The 15669-nt window shown below is 39.0% G+C and overlaps 1 protein-coding gene across 1 annotated transcript in view; it reads left to right on the top strand.

The window, feature by feature from the left end:
• LOC127416875 (ATP-dependent DNA/RNA helicase DHX36-like) overlaps positions 1-15669 on the top strand; it is a 40401-nt gene that overhangs the window by 17896 nt on the left and 6836 nt on the right. Inside the window, exons 12-22 of the mRNA XM_051656460.1 lie at positions 3114-3201; positions 5360-5415; positions 5593-5657; positions 7208-7351; positions 10457-10574; positions 11243-11341; positions 11746-11919; positions 12064-12150; positions 12746-12829; positions 13070-13169; positions 13806-13896. Coding sequence (XP_051512420.1) covers positions 3114-3201; positions 5360-5415; positions 5593-5657; positions 7208-7351; positions 10457-10574; positions 11243-11341; positions 11746-11919; positions 12064-12150; positions 12746-12829; positions 13070-13169; positions 13806-13896 — 1106 coding nt within the window. The remainder of the gene's footprint in view (positions 1-3113; positions 3202-5359; positions 5416-5592; positions 5658-7207; positions 7352-10456; positions 10575-11242; positions 11342-11745; positions 11920-12063; positions 12151-12745; positions 12830-13069; positions 13170-13805; positions 13897-15669) is intronic.

Here is a 15669-nt window from a genome sequence, read left to right on the forward strand (position 1 = left end):
AAAGTCAAATAACTTGTCTCTAGGTGAAGTGTGAAATAATCCAATCACACCTGCCTCAAAGTCCTCGCTTCTTTGTCTTCTCTTTGTTTTCGAGAAGATAAGAGGATTTCATACAAAGAAGTGATTGCGTCATCAGTGTCATGGTCTGGGACATCACAGCGGAACAGTGAGATTAAGTATTGTTAATTAACCATAACATTTGGGAATACTGGGATATTTAATGTCAGGTTTTGCACTACACAGAGGAATCTGGGTCACAGGATGCTCTGAAACTCATTCACACACACTCACACACACACATACACTCTGATTCCTGTTGGCATGCACAACCAGTTATATGCTAATGTACATTGCAAAAATAAGTGGGCTCTGTTTTAATTTACCATGTACCCTTGATGTGATGTTGCTGCGCTGTTAAATATAGAACCAGGGCCGCCTGGGGACACTTCAAATTTTATCTCCCTCCTCCCCTCCGTTGACACAGACTGCATTTTTATGAGGATAAAATACTCTGATTGCTTTTGCTAATGAAATAGATTTTATTCACTTTTATCTGGCTCTGGTGGGTGACTCATTTTTTGAGACAGAAATTGCCCCTCAGATCACAGTGTGGCAATGCAAGTTTTGTCAGAGTGCAGAGATTTAAGAAAAAATATTCTTGCCCAATGACAAACTGAAAATGCTTATTTTTGACCATGTTAGATCATGTTGGTGTCTTTGTGTGTAAGGGGCCATTCAGACTGAACACATTCTTGTGCTAAAAAAGCTAGACACAGCGCAATGAATATAAAAGAATGCGGAAGATCCACCAAACGCATGTAGAACATGGCAGGGGTGTGTAAATCTGTCTTTCTTACTAGCCACTCGTAATTTTTGTGAATGTTGGGCGGCCAAAGCAAATTGAATCATATTCATCTCGCATTCAGTGCTTTAAAAGCACTAAATATGCTTCCCAACTGACACGCGCATCTGCTTCTGGGTGAATGAAGTGTGGTTTCGTGCGAACCACAACTGAACATACTGGAGTGTGTGTGTTCCAGAGATAGAATAGCACAGAGCGTATCACTTGCGGGATTCAACAAGATTCCATTGCAGCGCATACCTCAAAACATATGCAACCCATTTGAATTCTACATAGATTGTTCTACATTACGGCTCTTTGGAGGAAATCAAAAGTCTTAAACGGCTAGACAGCCTCAACATTATAAACACCACTGATGAGGAAAAGGAAAGAGAACACTGTGCAATGCACCAAGATAAATTACAAGACTTTTCAAACTACACATCACCCTTACTAAAATGTATTATATTTTGTACTTTTTCACTAACTGGTATTATGAAAGAAATTTTATAAATTTATATTGCATTTATAAAGGCAAATCTTCTAACCACGGCACTGAGTTTCCATCCATGGTCTTACATGTGGTTATAGCCTTTTTATTACAAATGCCACTTTTAAACAATGGAAGAACAATGGTAAACTACAACACAATTCTACAAACCAGTACAATTTACTGAAAAATGTTGTCAATAATTTGACAAAGTTTTCCTCCTGTTCTATCCTTTTCATTCTAACTGGCCTTGTTTGCCTTAAGATATTCCAAGAGACTAAAATCATTAGGCCTGTGTCTTGCTCATTTAATTCTAGTTCAAATAAAATGTCCAAACAAATGCATGCAGTTACAGTCTCCAGGTAACTTTATCACTTTTTGTGGGTCAGGGAATTTTGGTTAGCGATTCTCATTTAAATTTTGGTGTTTTATCGTCTTCGGTTAAAACTTGTGTGAAAAATTTGGGGGTCTTTTTTGATAGTGCACTTAAATTTGACAAGCAAATTAACTCTGTTGTGAAATCCAGTTTTTATCAACTAAGAGTACTTCCTAAAGTGAAGTCCTTTTTGTTCATCAAGCACTTCGAAACAGCGATACATGCTTCTGTCACCTCTAGTCTGGACTACTGTAATTCCCTATATTTGAGAATAAACAATTCTTCTATATCTAGATTACAGATGGTTCAAAATGCAGCTGCAAGACTTTTAACGGGTGTCCGTAACGTCTTTACATTGGCTTCCTGTCCATTCTAGAATTGATTTTAAAGTGCTCTTGCTTGTATTTAAATCCTTAAATGGCCAAGCCCCTGCCTACCTCTCTGACCGTTTGTGTGAACACCGTCCAGGAAGAGCTCTTAGGTCCGCCAACCAGAGTTTATTAACTGTTCCTAAGTCGAAGCTAAAATCTAGGGGTGATTGAGCGTTCGCCATAGCCACACCTAAACTTTGGAACAGCTTACCGACTTCTATCAGAACTGCTCCAGCACTACATATTTTTAAATCTAAGTAAAAAACGCATCTTTTCTCTCTAGCCTACAACTTGTGATGTTGTCTGTTATTTTATGTCTTTTAGGTATATATTATGTTTTATTGTGGGTTTTATTGTATTTTAAAAGTTCTTGCGAACACATTGTACAGCACATTGGTCAACTTTTCTTGTTTTTAAGTTGTGCTATATAAATAAAATTTAATTGAACTGAAAATGCTTAGTGGCTAGTCACTTTGGAACACCACTAGCCAGAGAGGACGGTGAACCAAAAAAAGAATGTTGACCTGGTTGCCAGAATATTGCAACAGAGTTTATGATTCTTTGCAGTTGCTAGTGGTTTCTTCTGTGTTGTTGGTGGTTGCTTTCTGGCCCAAGTATAAAAATGAAAATGACCTCAAATTAGTTTTAGTTTTTGACGAACAGTATATTGTGAAATTTGAAACATTTACAATCCACCCAAATTAAACATAAAATTGCCTAGATAGAGGTAACACAAGACTGCCCTGAGAAATGTAATGACGTTAGACATATTTGAATGATAAAAAACTGAACTGAAAGCTTAAAACTAACAGACAAAGTGTGAAAACTAAACTAAACTGGAATAATAAAAATAAAATAGAAATAAAAACAAAATTAAAAATTCAAAGCAATAAGAACCCTGAAACATGGGAAATGAGTTATGAGCTGAAGTTTAACATGAGAAAAATAAAAGTGATACTTGCCTTAAAAAGCTCTGTTTAAATAAAAAGTGTGTATGTTCAGTTGTAGACACATTGATGCTGCTTTTTATTTCAGAATGGAGCAATTCTAGTCTTTCTGCCTGGCTGGGACAACATCAGCAGCCTGAATGATCTTCTTATGGCTGACCAGATGTTTAAATCAGGTAGACGTTAAAGTCTGTTAATCTCACATACACGTGCTCAGCCTGGCTCCAGTATTTTCACTCGCTAAGTGCCAAATGCAAGTCAAAATTGGCTTTGGTGTTCTTTCACAATGAAAGAACAATATCTGACCCTTGCCCAGATTTTTCCATTAGTGTCGTTTCAAAAAAGTTGAGACATATTCTCGCCATTAAGCCACCAAAATGAACATTTTAGGAACAAAGTCATGATGGGTCTTCTCCTTTCACTGATGGACTAGCTCATATATTTTGCTGCAAGTGAAACTATGGCCTGTGCATGAAGTAAAATGTATTACATAATGCAAAAATTGTTTCACAGTACAGTGCATCTGGAAAGTATTCACAGCGCTTCACTTTTTCCACATTTTGTTATGTTACAGCCTTATTCCAAAATGGATTAAATTCATTATTTTCCTCAAAATTCTACAAACAATACCCCATAATGACAGTGTGAAAGAAGTTTGTTTGAAATCTTTGCAAATTTATTAAAAATAAAAAACGAAAAAAAAATCAGATGTACATAAGTATTCACAGCCTTTGCTCAATACTTTGTTGAAGCACCTTTGGCACCAATTACAGCCTCAAGTCTTTTTGAGTATGATGCTACAAGCTTGGCACACCTATTTCTGGGCAGTTTCTCCCATTCTTCTTTGCAGGACCTCTCAAGCTCCATCAGGTTGGATGGGGAGCATCAGTGCACAGCCATTTTCAGATCTCTCCAGAAATGTTCAATCGGGATCAAGTCTGGGCTCTGGCTGGGCCACTCAAGGACATTCACAGAGTTGTCCCGTAGCCACTCCTTTGTTATCTTGGCTGTGTGCTTAGGGTCGTTGTCCTGTTGGAAGATGAACCTTTGCCCCAGTCTGAGGTCCAGTGTGCTCTGGAGCAGGTTTTCATCAAGGATGTCTCTGGATGTCTCATTGCTGCATTCATCTTTCCCTCGATCCTGACTAGTCTCCCAGTTCCTGCCGCTGAAAAACATCCCCACAGCATGATGCTGCCACCACCATGCTTCACTGTAGGGATGGTATTGGCCAGGTGATGAGCGGTGCCTGGTTTCCTCCAGACATGACGCTTGCCATTCAGGCCAAAGAGTTCAATCTTTGTTTCATCAGACCAGAGAATTTTGTTTCTCATGGTCTGGGAGTCCTTCAGGTGCCTTTCGGCAAATACCAGGTGGGCTGTCATATGCCTTTTACTGAGGAGTGGCTTCAGTCTGGCCACTCTACCATACAGGCCTGATTGGTGGAGTGCTGCAGAGATGGTTGTTATTCTGGAAGGTTCTCTTCTCTCCACAGAGAAACGCTGGAGCTCTGTCAGAGTGACCATCAGGTTCTTGGTCACCTCCCTGACTAAGGCCCTTCTCCCCCGATCGCTCAGTTTGGCCAGGCGGCCAGCTCTAGGAAGAGTCCTGGTGGTTCCAAACTTCTTCCATTTACGGATGATGGAGGCCACTGTGCTCATTGAGACCTTCAATGCTGCAGAAATTTTTCTGTACCCTTCCCCAGATCTGTGCCTCGATACAATCCTGTCTCGGAGGTCTACAGACAATTCCTTGGACTTCATGGCTTGGTTTGTGCTCTGACATGCACTGTAACTGTGGGACCTTATATAGAAAGGTGTGTGCCTTTCCAAATCATGTCCAATCAACTGAATTTACCACAGGTGGACTCCAATCAAGTTGTAGAAACATCTTAAGGATGATCAGTGGAAACAGGATGCACCTGAGCTCAATTTTGAGTGTCATGGCAAAGGCTGTGAATACTTATGTACATGTGATTTTTTCTTTTTTCTTTTTTTTTTCTTCCATTTTTTATTTTTAATAAATTTGCAAAGATTTCAAACAAACTTCTTTCACGTTGTCATTATGGGGTATTGTTTGTAGAATTTTGAGCAAAATAATGAATTTAATCCATTTTGGAATAAGGCTGTAACATAACAAAATGTGGAAAAAGTGAAGCGCTGTGAATACTTTCCGGATGCACTGTAAGAAAAAAAAAAAGTGTCAAAGTAAATTTTTGGCCATTGCACCGCTATAGTTTTGTTGTTGCTGTTGTTGCAGCATTAACAACACTTACACGTACAATAGCAGCCACAGCATACTGTAGTGTGACTTTCTCATATTTTGCCTCACTTTCAGATCGCTTTATCATCATCCCCCTCCACTCTTTGATGCCCACTGTCTCTCAGACTCAGGTGAGTGTAGACAGCTGTGGCAAGCTCTCTGCCTCCCACCACAGCTCTCAAATGCAATCTCTCTCTCCTGTTGGACCGTGCTGAATTGAATTTGCTGATCTCCTTGTGAAGTCCAGCGCCTCTAACTATCAATTGTGCTATACATGAATGACACTTCACTTCTCTCTCTCCCCTCAGGTGTTCAAAAAGCCGCCCCCAGGAGTGCGCAAGATTGTAATCGCTACCAACATTGCAGAAACCAGGTGTGCTTGTGTTTACTTAACTGCATGTATATGTGTTTATGATTGAACCTTTGTTTTTGTGCATGCCTTTTGTATTTTTCTTTGCCCAGTACTGTAAGATGTGATTTGATTCTCTGTTAAGATTGAAATAAGCATTTGTCAGTTTTGGGTTCTAATCAATAATTAACTGTGTTGTCACTTCTGTTCTAAATTAACTAGCGCCATCAGTATGCAAAAGTTGAAACCCTACAATGGCCAAGTGGCAATGGTGCCAGCTAATTAAAACTCAGCTGACTAACATGTGCGCACGCGCGCACACACAGCTTTTAAATGGGCTCCGAGCCCCGTCTGTATAAACAAACTCAATGAAGAGTTGAAAGCAGCCAGAATTTGATGGGATTTTCATTATAAATTCATACACTGAGAATACAGTATGTGTGGATCTCTTTTTAATTAAGTTCAGAATCTTCAGGCTTTTCTGCCATTTGAAAAGTTGGTAGCACTTTACAATAAAGTCCATTTGTTAATATTAGTTAATGCATTAGGTATCATGAACAAACAATGAACTATATTTTTGACAGCAATATTTGTTAATGTTAGTTAATAAAAATACAAATGTCCATTTGTTAGTTCATGTTAGTTCAGAGTGCATTAATGTTAACAAGTACAACTTTTGATAAAAAAAAAAAAAATATATATATATATATATATATATATATATATATATATATATATATATATATATATATATATATTATACTGTATGTTGAAATTAACATTAACCAAGATTAATAAATGCTGTAAAAGTATTGTTCATTGTTTGCGAAATGTTAGGTCTTTGGTTATCAACATCTGGAGTCTATGCTGATGGCTGATTTCAGCTGTTATTAAAAAGTCGGTAGCACTTTATTTTACTGTACTGTTCTACATTTGCATATTATATAACTACAGTAATTACACGGTACTAACACTAAACCTAACCCCAACCCTAACATGTAGTTACCTAATATTACTCAGTACTTTCTTGTGTAAGTTCACTGCAAGTATATGTACTGAAAGTACACGTACTGTAAAATAAAGTGCAACCAAAAAGTTACTAGAATTATTTACGTTTTTCAGTTCACATGTGATTAATCATATTGCTCTGATCATTTCATATGGCTTTGATAATGAAAGTTTGCTCAAAGACAACATGAAATGACATTTGCGATGCATTTAAAGAAATGCTATGTGTATTCTTCCTTGCCCACACAGCCTTGGTTACGGCAGCAGAAAAGTCATATAAGAGGGTGGAGAAAATTAACACAATTTGATGAAAGATTATGAAACCAATTTTTTTTTTCTTTTGAAAAACATACACTGATGAATGACCAGTGCGTGTATATCACTTTGGATAAAACGTCTGGTAAATGAACCAATGTATATGTATGTATGTATGTTTGCACTACCTGATACTATTCCTAATACATTAGATTTCACTTCGTCTTTAGAGGACATTTTTATGCTCTACTGCAGTGTCGTCATCAAAGCATTGTGTTATTTCTTGTACTTTCAATCTCTGTCTTTTACAGCGTCACGATAGATGATGTCGTATATGTGATCGACGGAGGGAAGATTAAAGAAACTCATTTTGACACCCAGAACAACATCAGCACCATGGCTGCAGAGTGGGTGAGCTTAGCCAACGCCAAACAGAGGAAGGGTCGTGCTGGCAGGTACAGATCTCTTTCTCACTCTCAATCTCTCCCTCCCTTCATTTTTACTTCTTTTACGTGTTATTCCCTCTATATATCAGGAGCTCTTCCTCAATCCATTCACAAGTATCAAAATCAATTTCAGCAGGAGGAATTGCACCCAGTGGAATAATGTCAAACCTCTCAGGATATACAGTACCTGCCTTTACAGGAGTATTACAGGAATGTTGTGGGATGGAAGAACCCATTTCCCTAATTCACCTCTGTCTAATAACACACCTCTTTTCATCTATTCACACCCTCAGGGTTTCTTTCTTTTTATTTAAGACTATCGTAAGTGTATTCTTGAAGGTCTGTCTGTCCTCTGTCTCTGAGGTGAGAGTAAAAGGGAAAAAATATCTTTCTTTTGGCTTCTACTGAAGCTGAATGCCACAGAAGAAATCCTGTTCAGCTGCTGCTTTTTTTTTTTTTTTGGAAGGAAATGTGTTTTTCTACTGTAAACAGATGATTTGTTTATGTTAAAGATCTTTGTAGTGATGTTTAGTTTGTATTCATATGGCAAACTAAACTGAATATCTTCAGGTATGAGCGAAAGAGCGCCAACAATGCCCATTTATGTCTGGTGTCTACGTGTTTGGAGTTAAATTGGCACAGTGACTCTATTAAATGAAACTGCCCTGCTGCTCAGCACAGGCTCTGACACACCATTTCAATTTCTCACTCGTTCACCTTAAATGTCTAAATGTACACCCGCACTCTCGTTTTGCCTGTGTATATGCACACACTGTCAAGCACGCATTCTCCACCCCTTTGCCACAGTAACCCCATAGTGCTGCATTATTCATGGAAAAGCAAATTGACTTTCACATCAGCAAGATTTGTCTAGTCTTGCATAGCCAGATGTTTGACTATGGCATAAAGTCTGATCCACATTGCAGATCGTTCTAGCCAAGAACCATTCACTTAGACAGGAAAAGACAGACTGTTTTTATGTGCCATTTTGGGGCTTGTTTATCGAAAAAAACAACAACTTTAAAACGTGTAGAAAAAGACTATTCAATTAACATGCTACCAAGTGCCTCTTAGTTTTGATGCCACTAACCTGGCAAACTCCAGTGATTAGTTCTTCCTCAGTTCCTTAGTCTTCCTTCCTTCCATCCTTACTTCCTTACTTTATTCCTTCCTTCCTTGTTTCCTGCTGTCCCTTTCCTTCCTTCATGTCTTCCTTACTCCTTTCCTGCCTTCCTTGTGTCCTGGTGTCCCATTCCTGGCGTCCCCTTCCTTTCTTCCTTCCTGTGACCGCCTGCCTTCTTTGTCTCCCATTCCTTCTTTCTTTCCTAGTGTCCTGATGTCTCCTTCCTTCCTTCCTTGTGTCCTCTTCTGCCATCCTTTCCTTCCTTGTGTCCTGGTGTCTCCTTCCTGGCATCGCCTTCCTCCTTTGTGTCCCTTTCCTTCCTACCTTCTTAATTTCCGTCCTGGTGTCCCCTTCCTTCATTCCCTCTTCCTGATGTCTTCTTCCTTGCTTGCTTGCTTCCTTCCTTCCTGTGATAGCCTTCCTCCTTTGTCTCCCCTTCCTTACTGTCTTCGTTCATTTCCTTCCTAGTGTCCTGATGTCTCCCTTCCTTGTCTCCTCTTCCTGCCTTCCTTCTTTCCTTCCTTGGGTCCTAGTGTCCCCTTCCTTCCTTCCTTCCTTCCTTCCTTCCTGGCATCGTCTTCCTCATTTGTGTCCCTTTCCTTCCTACCTTCCTTCCTTCCTTCCTGGCATCGTCTTCCTCATTTGTGTCCCTTTCCTTCCTACCTTCCTTCCTTCCTTCCTGGCATCGTCTTCCTCATTTGTGTCCCTTTCCTTCCTTCCTTCCTTCCTTCCTTCCTTCCTTCCTGGCATCGTCTTCCTCATTTGTGTCCCTTTCCTTCCTTCCTGGCATTGTCTTCCTCATTTGTGTCCCTTTCCTTCCTACCTTCCTTCCTTCCTTCCTTCCTGGCATCGTCTTCCTCATTTGTGTCCCTTTCCTTCCTACCTTCCTTCCTTCCTTCCTTCCTTCCTGGCATCATCTTCCTCATTTGTGTCTCTTTCCTTCCTACCTTCCTCCTTTCCTTCCACATGTCCTGGCGTCCCCTTCATTCCTTCTTCCTGATGTCTCCTTCCTTCTTTCTTACCTTCCTTCCTTCCTTCCTTCCTTCCTTCCTTCCTGGCATCGTCTTCCTCATTTGTGTCCCTTTCCTTCCTACCTTCCTTCCTTCCTTCCTGGCATCGTCTTTCTCATTTGTGTCCCTTTCCTTCCTACCTTCCTTCCTTCCTGGCATCGTCTTCCTCATTTGTGTCCCTTTCCTTCCTACCTTCCTTCCTTCCTTCCTTCCTTCCTTCCTGGCATCGTCTTCCTCATTTGTGTCCCTTTCCTTCCTTCCTGGCATTGTCTTCCTCATTTGTGTCCCTTTCCTTCCTACCTTCCTTCCTTCCTTCCTTCCTGGCATCGTCTTCCTCATTTGTGTCCCTTTCCTTCCTACCTTCCTTCCTTCCTTCCTTCCTGGCATCATCTTCCTCATTTGTGTCTCTTTCCTTCCTACCTTCCTCCTTTCCTTCCACATATCCTGGCGTCCCCTTCATTCCTTCTTCCTGATGTCTCCTTCCTTCTTTCTTACCTTCCTTCCTTCCTTGTGTCCTGGTGTCCCCTTTCTTTCTTTCTTTTACTTCTTTCTTCACTCACTCACTCACTCAGTCTCATATCCACAGTCTGCATGCACACATTTGTTCTCCCCCTCTGGTTAAAATGGTGCTTATGAATATGCATTGTATTTGTATATGCATTTGTGTTGTGTAAGAACAGACACCAAACAATTCAGTTAACCCCCTTCAAACCAAACAGCAAAAATGTTACACACAGGTGTTTAGTGTTCCTCTGTATATGATTGTTTTAATTGTGTCTTTGGGATAAAATTTGTCTTTTGGATAAAAGCATCTGGTAAATGAATCCATGTAAATGTGCGTATGTTTGCAATACCTGAAACTATTCCTAAAACAGATGATTGAACTATTGAAAGTAATTTGCATTCATCACACAGACTCTGCTATTGGAAGCATTATGGCATTGTATTTTGTGTGTCTTGTTTGTGTTTGTGTCTGAGCAGGGTGTCTCCAGGGAAATGCTATCACCTGTATAATGGGTTGAGAGCCAGCCTCCTGGATAACTACCAGTTACCTGAGATCCAACGCTGCCCACTGGAAGAGCTCTGCTTGCAAATAAAGGTATCCAATCAAACGCTCAATTTGTGTGTTTTTGTTAACGTTTCGCTTAAATGCATGGCTGAATTTTCCCACAGAGGTCAATAAAGTATTGGCCTAGCTTTCTGTGAGTCACACCACTTGGCTTTGCAGACTTGTAAGTTTATGCTGTCAAAATGCATAAGAAAGCCTCTCACAGCTGTGGTTTTAGGAAATTGGACTGAACATTTCTACCGGTGACTCACTCATGTTCTCTCTCACACACACACACACACACACACACACACATACAAACTTACACTCAACCTCTTTTGCCCGTAGCTGTGTGACTCTAATGGGGCCTGAAGGCAGAGGTTTCACAAATAGTCTCCGGTGACTCTAACAACTGAGCACACAAACAAACTAATGGATTAAAAGGGACATTAATCACTCTACATTGTATATGGGAGGCAGTGTAATCGTCTAACGAGGCCTTTTAGCTGTGTCAATTACTGCTCATTTTCACCTCCATGTGGCTTCTAAGTCCCAATTCGTGTTGCCGGTTGGTTGTCGAGGCCCAGATGAACCGGGGCTTTTACACCTTCATTTACACTCAGAACAAAGCTTTGTGGTTTACTTGATCCCTTTTTCTGCTAAGATTGAAAAGATTCAAATGCAATTTTCCTATCTCCCTTTCTCTGTCTTTCTCTCAGATCCTGAAGTTGGGCTCCATTGCGTCATTTCTGCGGAAAACTCTAGACCCTCCCTCAGACAAAGCGATAGAACTGGCCATTACACATCTGATGGATCTGGTGAGTGAAAAAGAGGTGAAAGGAAGTAAGGGTTGATAAAAGTGAAAAAGTAAAAAAGGATGGTTGGATTAGTTTTACAAAATCAACAACAACATAAAGATCTTGCTCATAACAAATGAATGGATATGTAATATTCATTTGAGTTGAAATTATTTTAGTGCTACAACAGCTAATTGATAAAATCGATAATCAAGAAATATTTTTTTTGTATTTTATTTATAATAACTGAGTGGTTTAATTTGTCCTGCTTCTTCCAAACTGAGGACAGATTGTTATTTATTTTATTTATTTCATTTAATTAATTAATTAATTTCTATTTTACCCCTTTTTTTTTTTTTTTTTTTTTGTACACAATGATTATAGCATACAACAAATTATGGATGTGTGTGTTCTTACCCACATAGAACGCCCTGGACCGGAATGAGGAGTTGACTCCATTAGGATTTCATCTGGCCCGTTTGCCTGTAGAACCTCACATAGGAAAAATGATTCTGTTTGGGGCTTTATTGGGCTGTTTGGACCCTGTGCTGACCATTGCAGCCAGCCTTAGCTTTAAAGACCCCTTCTTCATACCACTGGTACATACAAACGCACCCTTGAACACATGTATAACACCTGCAAATCATTAGTCCCCCAGTCTGTAGGATCTCTAATCAAGAGCTTTTAGAGTAATACTAAAGGGCGTTCACTAATGACAGATTGTTGCAAACTGTTTGTTTTAGGGGAAGGAGAAATTAGCGGACCACAAGAGAAAAATCCTCTCCAAACACTCCAGAAGCGATCATCTCACAATTGTCAATGCATTTTGGGTAAGTTCACAGGCGATGTAGTTTGTCTTTAAAGGGATACAGTAGTTCCAAACCTGTTTGACTTTCATCTGTGGAGAATAAAAGGAAATGTTAAAGGAGTAGTTCACCCAAAAAAGATAATTCTCTCATCATTTACTCACGCTCATGCCATCGCAGATATGTATGACTTTCTTCTGCAGAACACAAACGAAGATTTTTAGAAGAATATCTCATCTCTGTAGATCAATACAGTGGTCACTAAAACTTTGAAGCTTCAAAAAGCACATAATGGCAGCATAAAAGTAATCCATATGACTCCAGTGGTTTAATCCATGTCTTCTGAAGCGATCTAATCGATTTTGGGGGAGAAGAGACCAAAAATATAACTCTTTTTCACTGTACATCTTGCCATTGCAATCTGTAGGCACAATCATAATTTCAAGCTCGATTATACTTCGTATACTTTGAAACCACATGAGGCACAGTAAATGATGACATAATTTTCATTTTTGGGTGAACTATTTCTTTAAGCTGTCACACTTGGGTGTCTAGCTTCAGTTGATGCAGTGTTCAGGTATTCATGACCGTTCATGCATTTGTTTGCCGTTATTCTTAGGGCTGGGAGGATGCGAAGAGACAGGGCAGCAGGTATGAGCGGGAGTACTGCTGGGAAAACTTCCTTTCTGCCAGCACACTACAGGTCAGTCTGGACTCTCCACCAATCAGCTCATTCTTAGAGGCTCTTTATTTTGGACATGTTCTAATGTTTAAAACAACTAGATAGAGCGGAAAGGAATTGAACAGAAGGTTCATTTATAGGCATATTAATGCCCATACACATCTAGAAATTGAGCTACTCTCTCTTTAAACCCGGACACTTATGTTTGTATAATCTGTCCCTCTACATCTGTCCCTCCATCTGTGCTGGGTGCTCCAACAGATGCTTCAGAATATGAAAGGTCAGTTTGCAGAGCATCTTTTGGCAGCAGGGTTTGTGAATAACAAGGACCCTAAAGATCCCAGCTCTAACATAAACTCAGGTAAGTCTATCTGTGTACCTGTCTAGCTTTCTATTTATCTGTTGGCCTAGCTGTCTGCTTGCTTACCAGACTGTCTGTTTGATTTCCATTACCACTTGTAACCATTAGAGAGGAGCCATTTAGCTGTTCCTGTTTTTTTTTTTTTTTTTGTGGTTACTAAGTGGTGCATTACTGCTTTAAACATACCCTAAAGCAGGCTGAGTGTGCTGAGTTTTGGCATTTGGGGATAAGGATTTAAACAAACCCTTAACCCCAAGTATTAAACTTGGTTTCATAAAAGTAATTAGTTACTGTAATCTGTAATTTAATTTTAAGGGGGGAAAAAATGCATTTTTAATTCTTGTGATCAGTTACTGACTTACAAATAATTTAATCACTTTTAAGAACATTAAAATGTTCTATGGTGGAATTATTTTTAGAAAATAACCTAAAAGTAATAATGTGATTACTTTCTATTTAGTAGTATTTAAGTAATCTGATTACAATTTAGAGAGGTGATTAGTAATTTGTTGTGGATTACTTTTTGAGTAATTTACCCAATGCTGATTGTACTTTTATTGTTTATAACACTTATGACCATGTGTTAACCATTATTCCGCTCTACACGTTTTTCCCCCCCTTTTTTACATTTCATAGAAAATGAGAAGCTGATCAAGGCAGTGATTGTAGCTGGTTTGTACCCCAAAGTGGCCAAGATCCGCCCCAACCACAGTAGGAAGAGACCAACGTAAGATGCATAGATTCCTCTTTTTTTTTTTTTTTTTGTATTTATTTATTTATTTTTTATGTTTTTGATTACGTGGCCTCTTTTCTCAACTGTGTTAGAAGTAGTTTTCTCATTAAAAGTCCTCAGCTCTTCAGAAACTTCAGTCTAGTCTGGAAGAGTATCGCTTATGGCATCCTCCCAATTTAGAAATCTTTACACTCTTCTGTTTTATTGTGAAAAAATAAAAGATGAAAATGATCTTGGATGACAGACATGGCATAAAGATTGGTATCTATCACATATCCGAGTTTTTCAAAAGAGTTGAACCGTTGTTCATGAAGAAACCTTTCTCTCTCTCTCTCTCTCTCTCTCTATCCCTCTTTTGGCCATTGAATTCTGGTTTCGTCTGGCTCTATTATTAGCTGCGTCACAGCAGCAGTTTGAAGCTGTCGTGGTCATGACGCTGAGGAGGCCTGTAGTGATGTTTGATTTTAGCTTTTAAGCACACAAAGTGCATCAGCGCTCTTTTAGTTTTCTGGTGCCGCACACCTCATTCATGCCACTGTACACACCACCTCAATCTGTCCGTTATTCACACGGCTCCATTCAGCCTCATTCTATCCATTATTCAAACAGTTCTACATTCAACCCTGTTCTGTCTGTAATTCAGACCTTTACATGCTGCCTCACTCTATTTGTTACTGCTTTACATCAGGGTTATTATAGTTTGGGGTTTTTATTTATTTTTTATCTCCAATTAGTTTTAGTTTAGTTTTAGTTTTCTCAATGTTTTCTAGTTTCAGTTTAGTTTTATTTTATTTTTAGCATTTTCTATCATCAAACATCATTAAATTAAGTCTTGTGTTAACTATCTAGTGGATTGTAAATAAACTGTGTATCAAAAAATGTAATCTAAAATTAATTTGAGGTCACTTCGATTTGATTTTAGTCAGTTTTGTTGTTATGAAAGTATTTTAGTTGTGAGATTTTTTTTTTCAGTTAACGAAAATGTTTTCATTTAATTTTCGATGACGATAATAACATTGCTATACATTCAAGCAGTGATGCAACACAGCTTCATATGAATTTGCGTAACAGACTGCAAAAGCAGAACCTCATTAAGTGTGTACATTAGCTACCATCACAATGAAGCTTCAGTCTGATTACTAGGGCCACAGAACTCCTGATTCGATATTACATTGATTTTTTTCCTAGCCGATTCATTTACATTTACATTTATGCATTTGGCAGATGCTTTTATCCAAAGCAACTTACAGTGCCCTTATTACAGGGACAATCCCCCTGGAGCAAGTGCCTTGCTCAAGGACACAATGGTGGTGGCTGTGGGGATTGAACCAACAACCTTTTGCTTACCAGTACAGTGCTTTAGTCCACTACGCCACCACCACTCCACAATTCAGTAGGTATTGCGATTCCGTAAGTGTTGCGATTTTATGTTTTGATATAAAAACTTCTTATAAAAAAACTTGGAACTCCTCAGAAAGAAATGTCTATTGAAGAACAGCTGTGTCTGAATTGACAATTGTTTACACTCTGTAATATATCATTTGCAGGTAAAAGGTATGGATGTGCAAAACGACCAATTTAAAACTACCAATCAACCAGTCAGTGCCTTGTCTTAGCTAGGCGACTATTTAGTGCAAAGGAACCCATAAGGCTGCATTATGTCCATTTGCATTCAGAAAGTAAATATACAATATATAATTTTAACTTATCAAACTAATTTTGTTATTTTAGAATATAAAATATAACACATTACCATAGGCTATTCAT

Source organism: Myxocyprinus asiaticus, chromosome 26, assembly GCF_019703515.2.
Source record: "Myxocyprinus asiaticus isolate MX2 ecotype Aquarium Trade chromosome 26, UBuf_Myxa_2, whole genome shotgun sequence".
Lineage (NCBI taxonomy): Eukaryota > Metazoa > Chordata > Actinopteri > Cypriniformes > Catostomidae > Myxocyprinus > Myxocyprinus asiaticus.